At 38.6% G+C, this 17,923-nt stretch overlaps 2 protein-coding genes across 4 annotated transcripts in view; one reads left to right on the forward strand and one right to left on the reverse strand.

The window, feature by feature from the left end:
* Positions 1 to 17,923, forward strand: part of RALGPS2 (Ral GEF with PH domain and SH3 binding motif 2) — a 102,645-nt gene that overhangs the window by 53,716 nt on the left and 31,006 nt on the right. The gene's annotated exons all lie outside the window — the stretch shown is intronic.
* ANGPTL1 (angiopoietin like 1) lies at positions 214 to 17,507 on the reverse strand. 2 transcript variants are annotated; one of them, XM_065649056.1, is made up of 6 exons: positions 17,183 to 17,507; positions 13,765 to 13,859; positions 9,860 to 10,717; positions 4,739 to 4,932; positions 2,224 to 2,494; positions 214 to 1,184 (listed from the first exon to the last, which is right to left on the reverse strand). In XM_065649056.1, the coding sequence occupies exons 3-6, from the start codon at positions 10,683 to 10,685 to the stop codon at positions 997 to 999; spliced, it is 1,479 nt and encodes a 492-aa protein (XP_065505128.1). In that variant the 5' UTR covers positions 10,686 to 10,717; positions 13,765 to 13,859; positions 17,183 to 17,507; the 3' UTR covers positions 214 to 996. The 2 variants fall into 2 exon arrangements, with proteins under 2 accessions (XP_065505128.1, XP_065505129.1); XM_065649057.1 differs by lacking the exon at positions 13,765 to 13,859.

Below are 17,923 nucleotides of genomic sequence, written 5' to 3' on the forward strand. Positions count from 1 at the left end.
ATTCAGCTGATTTCTGATCTTGGGTTTCCTGTGTCAGCAGAAAGCGGTGTTGGAGGAAAACTCCTCATTGGGGCAGGGGAGGGTGTCCAAGTGTCAAGTCATGATTTTAAGATCAGAACTCTTCATTTTGTCATTTAAGTCTGAAGTATCAAGAAATACTTTTGTTTAAATAGACTGTTTGAATATGGAGGTAGAAAGTAAAAAAAAAAAAAAAAAAAAAAAGGTACTGAGCAATTTCTTTGTCTTGAGTGTATCAGTCATTTCATGCAATTATTTTTCTTATGTTAAGGACGTTTTGACTAAGTGTTTAACAGAAGGTAGGATATGCAGGTCTTAAGGAATTCTCTACACCACTAAGAAATTTTATACTTTATGTTTAATTCACCACTTCATTTTGAAATAATTTGTTGCAAAAAAATCTCTCTCTGCTGGCAAAGCTAGAATGTCTTCAATTTTTTGTGTAGCTTCTTGGAGTAAATCTTAAACAGTAATGTGAAGTCAGATTCTCATTGAAAGTAATACCAACATTTTTAAATAAATTGTTAAATAACTAATCAATTTTCACATTAAAGCAAGACAATGTCATTTCACATATTTACATTTAAGGCTTGAGCTAACCTGAAAAAGCATAAGCTTTTTAAGTGAAAAGCTTATGTCTTGTCATATGTCTGGAGTTTTTTACCAGCTTTAATGACTGTTTGCATAAAGTATGTTGGACTTGAACAAAGATAAATATGCTTCGCAAGCACAAACATCTGCTTTTGTGAATGTGTGTTTAAAAAAACACCGTCTGTCACAGTAGAAGAAGTTTCTAAAAAAAAAAAAAAAGAGGAGGGGGGACACAACAGGGGAAAAAAAGAGAGGAAAACTGTAGACCTGCTTTTTGCAGGGGCAGATTGTGCAAAATAATGATTAAAAAGTAATATTTTATTTTTCTGGAACTCAAGCGCTGAGAAGTTTATACATGATCACTTGAGCACTGTGGGATTTTCCTCCTCAGTCTATAGGTCTGATCATCATCTGAACTGCTTTCAAGGAGTAGGAACCTCCCCGGTACTCAGCCCAAAAGATTCCGTCCTGGTACTTGCTCCGGTAGTGGCCTCCTCTGTACCAGACCCCGTTCAGGTTGGAGTGGGCACACGCGTTGTACCACCAGCCGCCTTTGTGAAAATGAGCACAGTTGCCTGTGGAACAGAGGGAAACAGGTGAACTTCAACACTCGAGAGGAAAAATGGAGATGAGCAGACACTTTTGTATTTCGGCTTAGTTCATATTTTAGCTTTTACTTTCAAGTACGTCGTAGCCTGTTGGGGTCATTTCAATTGCTGCTTCTAGCTGAATGACAAATTCTGTTGTAACAGCAACTGTTGCCTGGAAGAGCGATTATTGACACTGTATTTAATGTGACAGCTGAAAACTTAAGGAGATCATTTTTTCTCAGACTAGCAGCAGTGCTTGTCCATGAGCTAACGCTGAAGGAACTCGGATTATGTGCTGTTTAGAAATACTTCAGTGGAAGCAATGTGAGTTGCTGCAGTCCCAAGCAGCACACAGGGCCACAGTTCCCCAGAGTTGTTTGCAGCTTGTGTATTTACAGGCTTGTTTAAGAGTTTGCGAGATTTGTCTGGCTTTATTGACAGTTGAGAAAGAGGGAGAGGTGACAAAAATCACTTGTACTGTTGAGGTATTACTCTCTCCAACCTTTCTTTTGCTGCTGAGGCTTTAAGGTGAAAGCTGGAGGAAGAGTGTGGAAATGAACAAAAAAAGGAGATTGAAAAGGAGATTGAAATGATCTGCCCGTTTCTCAAGTATCGGGACGTAACTAAGCCTGTGCACTAATGCAGTTCCTTTCATGCTGTTCAGAGGCTTTAGTTCATGGTGATTATTGTCATGCGGCCACAGCACTACCTGAGAGGTCACTGGGGTGGGTGTTGTGACTGCAGGGAGTCACAGGAAAGTCATAGGGGATGTCACGGAGTTACATGTGGAGCTTGCTATAGTGTGCCTGCCATGAGGCTAATAGAACTCGAATTTGTGAATGGAGCAGGGGCTCGAAGGAGGCCCTGTCAATGTGATTTTTATCTTTATCGCTTTGAAGCATCTTTCAATAGAGTTGTTTTATCAGAATTTACATACCTTTTTGGTACTATATTCTTTTTTAAAGATGGTATCACTAAAGGAATCTGCTGTAATCACTTTTCACATGCATCCTGGTTTCCTTACCCGAATACATATCCCGATCTCTGTCCAGTGTTGTGAACTGCTTTCCATTATGCCATATCATGGAATCGCCTGCGTTTCCTTGGTATGTTCCTAAGCGTAGCCTGTAGAATTCGTTTTCGGGCTCCAGACGGAAACTGCTGTATTCTGCGTAGACCTTCTTATTGCTCCAGTCTTCTAACTCAATCAATAGTCTGTAATTATCCTGATTGGTAAGCATGTAGATGTTTTCTAGTCCCAGCCAGTACTCTCCATCAATGTTTCCAAATCCTTTCTGTACAAAAGAAGATCAGAAGGTGATATTAGCGTACTTTTCCTTGTTTGGCAAAATGCTAATCAGCAGGACTGTTATAAACCAGTGGAACTTGGGTACTGAAAGCCTTTGAGCTTCTCCATGACGGCTCAACCCATACACGTAAATGCTTTATTTTGCTGCACTTGCCCATTTACTCAGCTGGACCACTAGCTGCGTGACGTACTACCAAAATCCTTAAAGGTGGCAAAACTGTCTCTCTTCTGTGGTGTCCTCTTCTTTTTAAGATAAAGGGAGAGAAAATGGGGAAACTGAGACAGTACATTTCTTGACAAAGCTAAGGGAATCTGTAAGAATGTATGGATAACGAAATTTAAGGGGGTATATTCCGGATTGGAAAAGATATTTGTGTATCAACAGTCTCAGTGTTCAGGTGCCTTTTTAATGCAACTGCGGTTGTTTTTTACCATAAATTTAATCACATAATTCATTTGTACTCTTCACTAGATTTATTAGAAATGAAATCGAAAGACGCCTTTCCTTTCAAATCGCAGCTACCAGGCTGGTAGCTGTGAAGTGAGATTTCATGCCTGCCGCAAACCAGTGTTGTTGATGTTTGGTGTTGCACCGAAGGTAGGTATATCACATCTGTGACGCTTCCTAGTTTTGGAGATCTTCTCCGGCTGTAGGACCTAGAGTTCATTTCCTGCTTCGAATCACTTTCTGGGCAAGTCTGTCTCCAGGAGATAAATAGTCTAGGCTCAAGCTGCAGTTTCACAGGTGGCTTCAGTTGATCTGGCGTCAACGCTGCTTCCAAAAATGGTAGCGGTGCTTTTCTCCTGGCCCGTGGCCGCATTTGTAATGCGTCCCTTGCGGCAGCCGTGGAGCTGTGCAGCCACACAGGGATGGGGAAGGAAGCAGGAATGTGGGTGTGGGAGACATGTCTGGTGTCAGCGGGGCAGCCTTTAGTTTAAAGCTGTCGCAGAGGTGCACGTTCAAGTACGTGACGTTGTCGTAGGAGTACCGTCTGCAGCCACGGGGATTTAATGAGAGGTCTCGTGGGAGCCAAGTCTTGCCCAAGACTGAGCCATTATTAAACACCATTTATACACCCTTCTATGTTTTCTTTACATTATGTGTAAAATGTTTATGGTTACTATATAAGATACTCTGTAACTACCTTATATTAGAAAAACAGAACAATGAAACTAACAAAACCAAAAAACAACCACTTGCTTTTCTGGGCAGTAAAGGCTTTGAATGACGGTTACTAAAGGATGATTAATATTTGAATGATTAAATTCCAAGAATACAAAAAGTGAAAATCCTCATAGCAATCTTCTGTCATTTCCTTTGTATATATGCTCCCATTTTTAGATTACTAATTGAGGTACACGTGGCTCAGTTCTCTCTTCAGACAAAACGCACGTGGTAATTGCAGATCCATTTAAAGTGAGCACAGCATCAGAGCGAAAAGCTGCATCCTATATGTCTGAAGTCAGCACATGGTTATTATTTAAAATACTCAACAAAATGGATTTTCACATTTCCTGTCTAGCGTGTAATTACACCAAAGCAGCATGTGTTTGCCATCCTACATATTATGCCCGTTAGTGCAAAATATCACAATAACACACAAGAATGTGTTTCCCTTTGCCAGCCCTACCTCTTCAAATTTCTGACTTAATTTGAAAGGTAGAAATTATTTCCTTTAATTCATTATTAGGAGTATTTTTAAGTTGAGGCCCTGATCCTGCAAATCTATTAATGTGCTTAAATGAATAATTCTGCTGGCTGAGCTTGTTTATTCGTAAGGGAGACAATTAAGCTTTTCAAGTATTCACTGTAGTTCTCAGGGTGTTAATAGAAATTGTGTGTTTAGTCGGCTCTTTGTAATAAATGACTTCCCAGTCACTGTCTAGAACAACATGTGTCTCCCCGGTCGTGTTGTGCGTTACAAGTGCAGGCTGTTTCAGACAATAAGTTACTTCATACGAAGTTAAGTAATGCATTGAGTGAAATAGGACATTCCCACTGAAATATATTTGCCTCTAAGGGATGACCACTCTTTTCAATTATCTTGGTTCGTTATTTAATTCCACTGTCTAACTTAAGCAGCTATTTCCAACCCCTCAGTGCTTATTGTTCAGTACAGCTGTTTGCAATGAAGAATTGCATTGGAAACATTTGCACCATCTTGATTGCAACAAATAGCATCACTGCCGCACAAACAAAGCAGCTGATTTTCTGCATTCCAGAATTTACCTTGTAACTGTCCCAGTTCCTGAAAAAGTTGACAGATCCATCTGTCCTCTTCTGAATAACTGCCCATCCTCCGGGGTCCAGGCTGTTCTCGCACCATAGCTGCATCGGTTCATTACTATTTTCAGGCTTGATCATATAAATCCCGCTGTTGGAATGCCCGGCTTCCTTGGCTTGTTGGCAGTCTTTGAATGGACCTTTTTGAGAAGAAATACTGTGAGCGTTCCAGATCGGCTATGCAGTGCCCATTGTTCGAGAATATTTTGTAATGGAAAGTCAGTAATTCAATTAAAGGAAAGCTGCCATGGAAAGCAGTGTAAAAAGTTACTGCCTTAGATTAATTGTGTATATATAAATAAACGTCAATATTCTATACATGTTTTTTTTTAAAAAACCCAAAAATTTCATTTTCCTAAACAGATACTAGACTTTGGTTACCAAACCCCAATTTTTAACTTTGCATACCGTGTCAAAGATTTATACTCTGACTCTTGATATTCAAGAAGTACACTATGGTTTTCATTAGCTGTTTTCTCCTGTACCACTTTTACAGGAGACGTAAATTTCCTGCAGTGTCCTAGTGCACCCATTTGAATCTGGTGGAAGTTTAAAACAAACCAAACCCAAGACACCCAAACAACACCCTCCCAACCCCGTGAATACTTCAATAGTTTGAGGGCTGCCATAAGAAATACTTACTGCCAAAGTCTACAGACATGGGATTTACTGAAAGAGTATTCTTGTACTGCATAACTTTTTTGCCTCTGTGTTCTTGTCCAGTTCTAGGATCAGCCTGTTAGCTGTGGATAGGAATCTTTTGAAGTTTCATGTGTCATCCTGATGTGATACATGTGAATGGATACTGATGAAGAAAATATGCCAGCAGTGGAGAAGGACTTTGGAGCAGCTGAAAGGGCTCACGTGCTTGTTTTCAAGGCTGTGATTCTACAAAAATTGCTCTTGACAATGCTGCTTGAAAGCTCTGGTTTAGGCCGTGTGAATAGTGGTTTTACACATACTGCTTACAGAATTAAGGTTCTTCTGTAAGAAGTATGCAGTTTGTATATCTCTGAAAACTTGGCTGAATTTGTTTGCCTTTCAGTTTTTGGTCATATACTTATTTTTTACTTTTTAGAAAAATACTTATATTAATGTTCATATACTTCAGTTGATTTAGAGAGACTGGTTATTTACAAATGAGAAGCAGGGTATGTTCTGGTGGCTAGTTAGTGCTGGATGCCCTAAGTGTATGTGAAAACTCATACTTAGGAAATCTGAAAATAAATTACCTACAGCTTTCCTCTCATTTTAGAAGGCTCATTTTCTCAAATCTGCTTGGAAGTTTGGAGAAAATGCATCAGTCACAGAAGAAGCTAATGTGCAAAGCAGCATAGCAGGAAGTTGCTGAGGTTATTCTTTAATCGAAAGTAGAGGTTGAGTAAAAATGACCTTCGTTGCAGATTAAGGTTGTGTGAGAAAAGCAAATTGAAAAATATTGCTTTTTTTTTTTTTTTTTAGATTTTAAAGTAGTAGGTGCTGGTTGGATAAGTGTGCAATTAGCAAGAAATCCATAAAGCATTTCATTAATTGGAGTGCAGGAAGCTTGTGTATCTGAGGCAGGTGATGCTTGGAGTCTCTGGCTGTGGCAGCGTTACCAAGAAGCTGCAGACACAGAGGAGCCGTCACTGTAAGTGCTGCTGTGTACTGGACCGGCAGGGTTGACAATGGATTTGTCATCTTCGCAGTGCATGCGGGGAGCAGCTTAGCAAAGAAATCCTGTAGCGTTGGTATAGGAGTGCTTTTTCTCTTGTTCACAATTAAAATTTCCATGTAGATTTTGCACATTGCAAAGTATGTCCAGTGGGATAGAGAATCCCCTGGGCTAAGCTGGGGTCTTGTTCCCTTTTCTTGAACTGTCTAAAGTAAATTTGGGTGCTCAAACCAAGGGGTGGTTGTTCTAGGAGTATGATTGTAAAGCAATTATTGCATTAGAAAAAGTGTAAACAGTCGAGTAGTATCTTTTTGTAATGTTAATCAAATATGAAGAATAGTTCAATTAGATCTGTTATGCGTTATTTCATGTGATTTCTGCTGGAGGAGGAATTGAGGACTCATTTTTTCCATGAGACCCAAGCAGATGTTTGGAGTGATTTTAAGTAGCTTTTAAGGCAGACAGAATTGTGCTGGTCTGTTTATATAATACACTCCGATCACTTCTGAAATTCAGCTGGAATTAAGGTCACAAGATGCAGCTTGTCTGCTCTTTGGTGCTCACATTTCTCCATGTGCTTATCATAGATTAATGTTGTAGAAGAAGTAACAGACTTCAGCTTTTAGAAATGCAACAAATCCCATAGCTTTTGGCGTATAGCCTTGAGTCTTTTTTGAGAATTTCTTTGTTATATGTGTTTATTTTAAGTTCACTCATAGAACTGATCCATTTCTTGTTCAGTGGAAATGCTGAGATTTGTGTAAGAATCTCCACAGTGCTGGTGTGAGTGGAGGCGCTCTGGCTAACGAACGAACATAAGTATTCTGTTATAATTTTGTTATCTATGAAAGGAATAAGTATCTCATGCACATCAAGGATTTCCTAACACTGTGTACACTAAGTTTTGGAGATAATTAGTTATAAGTTAGAAATACTCTGACAAGATGATTGGTTAAGCGTTTCACTTCTAAAATTGTGGTTTAGACATGATATAGTACAGATCATATTCTCTTGTAAATTAGCTGTAGTAGAGAAGGAAAGCGATGAAATATTTTAAGTTGGAAGCTTAATAAAATGATGGCTGAATCTTATTTTAAGATGCCAAATGTTAACTTGAGCAGATGATAGAGGAGCTTTGCTTGTGTAAGCTTCATATAGAGGCTTTTTTGGGCAATAGTAAAGGAAAATTCCAAAATAAAATGGGACATATATTAAAACACCAGTTACATTATTAGCTAAGAGGTGTTAGCAGCTGAGTGGGCTCTGTGTCTGTAGTTTTCAAGTACTCTGCCTACGTGAAGCTACTCTTTGCAACATAGTGGCAGTAAAATTTGGGGACACTGGTGGTTATTCCAAAGGTTAAGGTAATTGCAAAAACTAGAATTCACGGGAACATTATTCTTTCTCAATTTTTAGAGCAATTTTAAGGTAAATTAACCAAAATACTTTCCAGAAAAGATGCTCACATCCTTCTCTTCCACATACATTTTGAATTTTACGCTCTACCCACGATATTGAGATGCACATTGACCCTTCTGTGAAGTGCTGTGTGCAGGTGTTTGTTAGGTACAGCTGCTTCAGATCCAGCGGGAGAACGTTCCTGCTCGTCTGTCCCGTTGTTAGTGCTGCCATAACCAAGTCTTTGACAGGCCTGTTTCTAAATGGGACTTTGTGGTTTTCATTGGACTTTTTGGACATCTTTATACATTATAAATAGTCATAATCTTCTGACTGGAATGTTCTTTTTTTTATGGCATAGACAATTTTGGTTCTGTGCACCATTAAATATGCTTATGTAATTTAAAAATACCAAAGATAATAACTGGGCATTGTGTTGCAATTTAGAAGTTTTGGTTTTGATGATTGATGCTCTACCAGCTGTAGCAATTCTAACCCTCATTTTCCCAAGGCAGTGCAAGAAACAAACTGCAAACTCAAGAATCTGGTGTTAAACGAAGGAAGTCGAATAATGTTACAAGAAATTTCCTAAGATTTCTTTGTGTTCCCTTGCAAAAATGGATCCAAAACAAAACTTCTAGGGGTAAAGAGGTTAGTGAAAACCATGGTATGTAGTTTAGAGAGAAATACTTAGTGCTATTGCTTCATTTTGTATGTACAGCATGCATATATTGAGTGAAAAAGATGCATTTACAACAGAACCTTCCAGCGTGGGTTTTCTGGGAAATAGGAAGTCGCCGTTTTTTTAGCGGTTTCCTTTGTGTCATGATGTGCATTTTAGATTCTCATGACATCTGGCATTTTAGTTGGGCTTGTGCCTGAATTTTCTGCCTGAATAAAAGCAGTTGCTCTTTACATCAGCAGCTAGTTGTTTGTAGTGCTGTAGAACAGTCACAAATAAACATTTGTCTTCATCTTAGGATCCAACTGTGACTAAAGGCAATTTGAAAGTCAAAAATACCCAATCCAAAAACACACCCACATTTTGGTGTGCAAGCTAACAAAAGCCAAGAGCAAGCACTTGAATGGAAGTCTCAGAAAACCTTATTTTTCTGAATCCTTAATTATTATTTTATTGCAATTCTAACAAAATTTTAATGAAGTGAGAATCAGAATTCAGGGCAGCTCAGAGGTAGTTGGTTTTCCTGTGACTAGTTTTGTTTCTAATGATAATTTATATAATGACCTGAAGAATGTAACACGTGAAGATGTTATACAGTCTCCTGAATGTATTTTCATAATATTAATGGTATTAATTTAACTTGCCATCCCCTACTGACATCAAATTACTGGGAATGTGGTTCCTCATTTTAAATTTTCAAAGCTGAGTGCATCTAATTGGATCTGGTCTTGATTGAATTATCCTTTCAAACTTATCTTACTGTCTTTAATATTTCAACCAAACACTTAGAGACTTACTGCACCACTGTGTTGGCTGATTTAGATTTTCATTTTAAAGCAGCTCAGAATACGAGTAAAATGCTTGTAGCAGGATTAACTTCTGGCAAATGTATATGTGTGTTAGGGAACAGATGTGTAAGTATAAAGGAAAATGACTTAAAATTACTTGGTTTATTTAAGATGAATTAGTTACTGTAACGTGTAGCTAGTAGGCATCTTCAAAGAAGCAGGGCTAAATACTAGAAACTATATGCTAATATTGAATTTTCATTCCCATAACTCAAACGCAGCTGGAGACAGAAACCCCAATATTTTGTGACTCGAAGGCGTAAATTCTTCAGAATTAATTTCTGAGTATCAGCTACTTCAACAAATTCATCTTATGCAGCAGTAGCTTAAGTATTAGACTGTTTGAGAAACTAAAGCTTTCCTTATGGGGGAGGAAAATCAGAGCTAGGAGAAAGGGCCAGCTGTACCAGGTACTTGTATAGCCAGGATGGTTTCCTTCCAAACGGAGAAATCTCAGGTTAGGTAAATAGCGATAGGTAACTCACCCTCGTTAATTAAAGCCAGTGGCGGTACTCTGAAAGGACTCTTTGTAGGAGAAGTGGCCGGGTCAGGCGGTGGCCTTACGTCTCTGTCTCTGGGGTAAGCCGGGTCTCGCTGGATCTCGTTCCCCCCCAGCAGGACGGGGGCGTAGGGCTGGCTGTTGGGAATGTGCTGCGGCACCACTTGCACGAGAGGGGGGGACCCGTGCGTGTCCTGGCGCGAGAAGATTCTCAAGCACTGCTCTTCCAGCAGCGAGATGGTCACAGACTGGTTGTTTACCAGGTCGGTCAGCGCTGCGTATTTTACTTCGAGCTCCTTGTATTTTGTTGCCATCTTCAACATTTCCGTTGTAACATTAAGGACCTTGTTTTCCAGTTGCGAAAGCTCAAGTGAGTTATCACGCTTTCGAATTATCTCATGCAAGAGTTGCATATACAGTTGGGTGACCCGAGAGTTCATGTTCCGACTTTCTTTCCGCAGTAATTTTACTTCATTCACAATGTTTCCATCCACGTCCACTACCAATTGCAAAATGTCAATCTCCCGCTTTTGCTTGGACAGCACATCCTTCAAGTTCTCTATGTCCATTCTCGTGACTTCGTCTTTTCTGTTGCCAGTACCTGGTCCATTAGTATTCACGCAAATTGGCCCCGTGATTTTTTGTTCTGGGACCAAGAATGTGTAACCACATTTTTTCCCTTCCTCTCCACCGTCTGCTGAGCGAGGGTGCCTCCGTTGGGACGTTTTATTAGGCGTAGATTGTTCTGTACAGCGCCCGATAGACAACAGCAGGAACAATAGTACACCCAAAGTCCATTTAAATATCTTCATTTTGAATCAAGTATGTTGGCTGCCAGAAGAGACTATTGAACAGATAAAGAATAAAATAATTAAATTAGAGCCATAACTAAGGCTCCTCTACTGCTTAAACTACATAAAATGATGGGTTTGCTGTGTTTACATGTGTGTAAACAAGTCTTTGGAATCTGTCACTTGAAGTCAGGATTCATTAGATTAGCTTCAAATAAAAGCTTTCTGTTTTGAGCAGCAAACCTTAAAATTTAGGTATTGGATTTAGTAGAGTTGTTGCAATGAATAAACTTTCAGAAACAATGTTCTGCTTGGATTACGAATTATGCTTTCGTTGTAAATTTGGCTGTTTAGATCTGTACTCACTGCAATTAAATGCACAAAGTTATAGAACATGCGGAGTGTTTGTAGAATGTCGTCATGGAAGCGGTGCAGGGAGACAGAGTGGTGACTGATAGCATTTTCAAAAATACTTCTAGAAATTAGGGAATTCAGATTATATCGAACACTGTATGCAGGAGATTAGCATAACATAGTTATCTTAAACACTGAAAATTACATATTCAAGTAACTTAGCATTTTTAAGAAAAGCCTTATAATGCTCTTTGCTCTGCATTTGTCCCTGCTTAGTTGCCGTTTGAGATGAACATTTAAAATTGTTGTCACACTATTTTTGTATCTTCGAGAACATTTTTATCCAAATAACACTGAAGTATGAGGTGTCTTACCAATAGAAATACCATACTGAAGTTCATTAACTTTTTAAAGAATATAATGTATTTTTTAAAACTGTGTAAAGAATGAAAATGCAGTGAGAAAAATCCAAGGATATTTGTAGACAGAGCTGGGGGTTTTAACTTTTTTTTATATATTTGAGATTATAAACAAAGGTAGCACTTAAATCAAGGAGGAAAATCCCTCATTTTTTGTGTTCTATTTGCTTTGTCAAGCAGATCACTCCTCCTTATCTCAGCTGTGGATCTGGCTTTCCCATTCCAGACTATGAGGGGTTGTACAAGGCCTTGTACAGTGGCCTTTGTATAGTTACGAAGAGCAATAAAGTAAAACCAGAGAAAGTTAGTAATTTTCATGCTGTTCCTGCCAAGTTCAAGTTTAAGTGCATTTGGCAATCCTGGAACAGCCACCCTGAAGGAGAAGCAGACCAGGGCTGCTCCCTGTACATTCACATCTACCAATTATAAGGTGACTTTCGTGTCAGGTCACATCTCCCTGTTCTGGTTCTGGCTTTCATATTATTGCTGCAATGATGTCTGCTTAATCTCAGAGTAAACCTATCAGGTCTTTATTGTTTGGCTTCACTAAGAGTAGTGATTACAAACGTCAAGCCATGCTGTACATGCAGTCAGGGATTATATCTAGGAACCTTGATCAAATATTCCACTGCTGCCTAAAACATTTTTTTTAATTTGGCTTTTGGTTTGGTTTTGTATTGCAAACCCTGGTTCTGGGAGGAGAAGGAAACACTTGCTTTTGACACATCCTTAAAATAATTTCTTACCTTACATAAATGGAGGGAATACACAGAAGCTTGGGAATGTTTAACTTTAAAATCTTATTTCTGCTTGTTTCACTGTTAGTGTATAGCAATAAGTATTGTGATATCTACTAGTTATTTTTTTTTGGAAACAGAACTTGGTTCAAAGTTCTGTTAATATTTGTCTGCTGAAAGTGTAACTTCTGGGTTGTTTTTTTTTTTTAAAAAAAAAGTAGGAAAAAGTATCACTTTTCTCCAGAGCTAATTGTGTTTTTTTCTTTGGTAATTTCAAACACTCAAAATATTAATCGCTTGAACAGTGCTGAGAGTTGGAAGTTCCTGAGGTTAACTTTTCACGTGAATCATGGTAAACAGATGGGAAACAGGTCTGTGTGTGCAGTTCCTAACTTGACAAGGATGAGCTGAACTAAGTGCTTGAAGTTTGAAACCTCTTCCCATCTCCTGGGTTATTTTTCAATACTTCACGTTCAGTGTTTGCAGATGCAGGGAAAGTGACTTTATGGCCAATGGTTAAGGATGAAGCCTAGTACAAGACCAGTATTTTACTATTTTCACAGTATACAATAGCTACTTCATAGTGCAAAGAGGTGAGTAGCACTTTAGTTCTTGGTACTCTTTAAAGACCCTATACAGTTGCTTAAATAATGAATGGCTGGGGGTTTTCCCTGCAGCAGCACATTTTTCCCCTGAAATACGTTAAATGGGTCTTTCAAAACCAAACATTTTGCAATACAGCCCACTTTCTGACCATGTATTCTGCAGCAGTCTGCTTTCTGCACTTCTTTTAATATTATGTGTTCATTTTGAACATTTATGCTTAGATGTGGAAGTTAGAAGTTCTGTCTATATATACATGCTCTCAGACCATAAAATGAATTAAATGGTCTAATATAGCATAACCTAATGCAACAGCTGCATAAGGTAATACCCTAAAATTTTGGAATAATTCAAATGTCTTGCATTAAGCTGAGGCATTCGGGTAAGCATGGATCAGTCCCTTCTGAGAATCTACATGGTAGGGAACACACGTGCTTCCATGGAAATGAAAAAAATTAAATGTCTTACGATGTTGCTTGGTGTGTTTGAGCAGCTTAATGCCTAGCTTGTTATACAATAATAGGTTCTGAGGAAGATATTTACCTGGAGTTTTAATCAGCTTAGAAGGAAATGAAAATACTGCTTCAGAAATATCCTGGTGTTCTGGGCAAGCAGCTTAAAAAAATAGAAACTGTTTATCCAAAATATCACAGAATGATAGCCTAATATGTAAGACTTAAGGATGACAAATATTAGAGTTGTGAAATAGCTTCAGGGCTTTTAAAATCAGACACTATGTCAGAGATTCCCAGGTTTAAATGTTTAATGTCATAACTGCTATGAGAGAAAGTGGTTGAGACTCAGGGATCGGTTTAAACAAAACCAGTCCTAAAACCTTCCTGCAAGTCTGGAGTTGCTTGTGCTGCGTGGGGCTGCTGGAATCCCTGAGTGCAGACCTTGGAAAACCAGCTACTATTGCTTTAACATGCATTATTTAATTCCTTATGACCCGTCGTGGTTTTAAACAAGGAAGAGCCTGTCACTCACTTGGTTCTGTCGTGTTTGGGTGTCACCCGGGTGTGCGTCCCGGCGTTCTGTCCCAGTGCTGTTCCGTGTGTGCTGGCAGAGATGTCTGGTTGCTTCTGCAGGGGAGAACGGGCAGCTGTTCAGAGCAACACAGACCTCAGCAGCATCTTGTCAGAAATACTCCCAGCTGCGGACAGGCCTTCAATACCATTTTACGTTTAACGCCTTTCCTTTTCTTCTGGTTTCTGTCTCTCTCCAGACTTACCCCGTGAAAAAAACCCCTTGTTTCCAAAATAGGTCTTTGATTTATCACTTTAAAAAGCATTTGAAGGAACAACATTCCAATTTAGAAGAGCAAAACAAACCAGTAGCTAGTATTTTTAACTTTCTCTGAGAAACTACTATAACATGGGCTGTGTTACCGCCCAAAAGACTGTATCATTTACAAATACTAGAGTTGCAGGGATGAGGAAGCATGGAAGCTAGTTTATATTTGGCGGTTTTTTTACTTTCTACACAGCAAACTATTTGTTCTTTGTACTGCTGTGACTCTCACGTTCAGCAGGATGTAGGATTTGGAGACCCACAACACAAATTAGAATCTGTTCTTTCAGAGCTGACGCAGATTCCTTCTCCCTGGGCAGCATGTGGTGTTACGGCTGAATGTAAGGCAAGTGTTGCAGGTAAATGTGAATATAGGTTTCCCTTTGTATGGAAAGTGCAGTATCAGTACGTACTTTTATTCAGAATATTTATTAAAAGGAAATGGTTAAATGATAAATAGCAATGTGCCCTCTCTTTTAAACCTCCATGTATAAATGTCTAAAACAGGAAGAGAGACAAACGGGTTTTTTTCAGAAAGTAAATGAAAATGCCCATAGTAAAGATCCTCTGAACGTGATACCAGTTAATCTGAAAGCTCTGTTATTGATGTTACACATACTTCATTTTTTGTTAAGCTTTGTCTAAGCAGCTAAAATCCATAAAACCATATGTGTTCCCTTATCTCTACACAGAGTAAGTGGAGATTTTTGTGGAGGTTTTTTTTTTTTAACTTAAAACGGAGTCTGTAACATTAGAAGTACTACTGATGTGGTAAAAGCAGTCTTATTATAGGAGAAATGTTCATGTGGATTTTTGATGTATCTGTAAGTTAGTTTTCCCTATTTAAACAAGTGCTTTTCCGGTAAGTCCTTCTGCCTCTGCTGAAATAACAGGATTGCTTTCAATTGTATTGACTGGGATCCAGGAATAATATGTTCTTGGGTTTTGTGAGTCAGACACATGATGTATTGAGTCACAGAATTCTACTTCTCTGAGATTAATGGCGATCTGATTCCTTTTAGGAAAGGCAATTTAAAAATCTTCAAAGTTTTTTGAAGTTGTCATTGAAAACGTGTCACTCCTAAAAATGATAAATTCTTAGAAATTCCAGATTTTTCGGTGAAGTTTGTTTTGTTTTGGTTTTTTGTGAGGGTTTCTTTATATCTTTTTGTAGCCATTGTGTGTCTTTGCACCTTTTTAACAGGCAGGTACAATGGAGTGATGCGTTTTGTGTTTGGAAACGTGTTATTTAGGGGCTCTGGAATTCTCTCTAAAATAGATACTGAAGACAGGAAGCATCTAGCAATTTGTACTGTAGGAAATTTTATTTCATTCGTTGGTGTATAAATTTTAAGGACCAGACTAATAGGGCACGTTACGAACAGCAAACTAAGCCCAGTAAAACAATAATGAAAAACCTGATAAAGCTGTGTGTATACTGGCAGAAGTTTGAAGATTCGGGATTTCCACTCTTTGAAGGGATTCCCTGTAAAATTGTAAATGGTGTATTTTTCCATCGCGTCAGATCATTCTTGTGGCACCAGCATTATATTAGTAGGCCGTTATTCGTTTAAAATAGGCATTTCAATATTTGAACTATAAAATTGGAAGACAGCGACAAAAAAGTCAAAACCTCGCACAGAGCCAGTTTATTGCTTTAAAAGTACTGACTCAGCTGTTTTCATTTGGAAAAGACGTAGGAATTGTTCTGAGCAGCGTAAATCAAAACCTTGACTAATCATGAATGAACTGAGAGTGGAGCCCAAAGCACACGATGTGGGCTTCAGGTGGGGGGTTTGCTGTTGTTTAGATTGTTCTCTTTAATATATAAAGAAGCACAAATAGATAGTAAGAAAAAGAGCTCAAGAACTTGGAAAGGATCCATCCCATTTTTTTTGTCAAGACTGTTTCAGACTTTTTCCCCCTCCCATATCTACTAAACCTTTAAGTTTGCTTTCTGCAACACTTGGTTTCTTCTTTCAGCATCACCCCCTTCTTTCTCTCTTTACGTGTCAGACGTTTTTGAGAGTTTGATTAATACAAATACGTAACTTAAATTCTTTTCCATTGTTCTGGGTTAATTGCTGTATTTTAATTTCCAAGTCATCATGAAGAAAGGCAAAAAGTAGAAAATGATGTATTAGCAATTCTTTTTTGCATTTTATCTGTACTTTTTTTCTTCTGTTTGTAAATAGCTTTATTGTTTTCATCCTTGACTTGCAACTGGATCATTCCCTCTCCCCACAAAGAACTGTAACAAACCTCTCAATTTTCCACTTAATACAGTGTTGCCTGGTCTGTTGCATTTCATGTTTATGAAATGAATCTTTATTTAGATACAAACTGCTGCTCATTTGAGGTACGATTAACTTCCCCATCGCTCCACAAATTGTTAAAGGAAGGGATTTGTGCCTGTTGCAGCAGAGTCTTTGGATTTGCAGCTGCACAATCGTTTGTGCTACAAACTTGATTATATGCTGAAATCAATGTATGACTTGGGTTTCTTGGTTGGTTGTAAAACTCAGACTACTTCTGCTGCTCAGAAGTACCATAAATGAAAATTTAGTTGAAATTATATACAATGATTGCTGCTTACAGATGTGCATTGATTTACTTGGGACTTTTTACAGTGGTTTTATTGAGGTATCCATTTTCTAGTTCGAGTAATGCTAGGTCTATGCTCTGGTGTTGGGTGAAATCCAGCTGCCCTGAATTCGGTAGGATTTTTGGCTTTTGCTTTCCAGTAGGATCAGAATTTTATATGAACATGTTCACAATACCCCAATTACATGCTTAGCAAAGAATCTGGTGGTACTAATTTTCTGTAACTGTATATAACAAAATCTACAGAAGATTTACAGCTGAACAACTGAGTCCTGTTCATCCTCACAACTGGAACGAGTTACTCTCTGCTCTTATGCAGAGTCCTTTTTAATTCTTTCCAAATTTCTAAAGTCTACCAAATGCCACAAAAGCAAGGTTTATATTTTAGTTGTCAGACATTTCTCAGGCTGAGATTTGTTTCTTCACAGTTGTATGTTGAGGGAGATGTATGCAGAATTCACAAATAGCTCAAAATTAAACTTCTGTAAGTAAGAATAACTTAAAAACTTACCAAGAAAAAAATCTTCCAGCTGTTTTGCTTCTGTGGCAGACAAAATCCAGAGGCTAAGTTGCTTTCTCTTCCTATATTACCCGATGCTGTGGATTGTTAATCTGCAGTTGGAGTTGAAAACTGCTTTTGTCTTTCTCTATTAGATCCAAGCTGGACTGAGGAATTTGGTTTCTCCATACAATAACCAAGCTAACTAATTATTTAAAAAAAAAAAAAAGTAACGTTCCAGCATGTTTAATTCCAGAAGAGAGAAAGAAACGTTATTTGAAACGGCAGTGTTTGAGTCTCACATGCAGAAGTGCACTAACCAGCTACAGCTGACCCAGATTCCATATACATCACTTTTGGACAGTTTTTTTTAAACAAACACACACTCGACTTAGACGTTCAGCCCACCTATGATGTCACCACGAACACACTGAGCGCAGAAGAAACTCCTCCTTCGGATTTCCTACCCGTAGCCTCCAGAAAAGGAGGGGGTAGGGAGGCCGAGCAGTTCGGAACAAGGAAAGATTGTTTGCCAGGAGAAGGGAGGTACCATATGGCAACAGACTGTGCAAGAGTTCAGCGGGCGATTACAAATCAAACATTTTTACTACGCTGCCTAAAGATGCCTTTCAAGTTATTACAGTACTGGGCTTCATTTAGAAGAAAGATTCTTTCAGGCTGATAAAAACCTCGATTTGTGTTGCTGGGAATAAAAGGGGCAGCCTGGCTGGATACAACAGGAAAAATGAACCA

The sequence above is a fragment of the Caloenas nicobarica genome, chromosome 20 (genome assembly GCF_036013445.1).
Source record: "Caloenas nicobarica isolate bCalNic1 chromosome 20, bCalNic1.hap1, whole genome shotgun sequence".
NCBI classification, from domain to species: Eukaryota; Metazoa; Chordata; class Aves; order Columbiformes; family Columbidae; genus Caloenas; species Caloenas nicobarica.

Excerpts from the sequence above, each read along its gene's own strand:
- ANGPTL1 (XM_065649057.1), bottom strand. The coding sequence starts at position 10,685 with ATGAAGATATTTAAATGGACTTTGGGTGTACTATTGTTCCTGCTGTTG. Across the intron at positions 2,495-4,738 it reads GGAACTGGGACAGTTACAAG|AAAGGATTTGGAAACATTGA; the intron begins GTAAATTCTGGA and ends TCTTTTGTACAG. Across the intron at positions 1,185-2,223 it reads AGATCGGGATATGTATTCGG|GCAACTGTGCTCATTTTCAC; the intron begins GTAAGGAAACCA and ends TCTGTTCCACAG.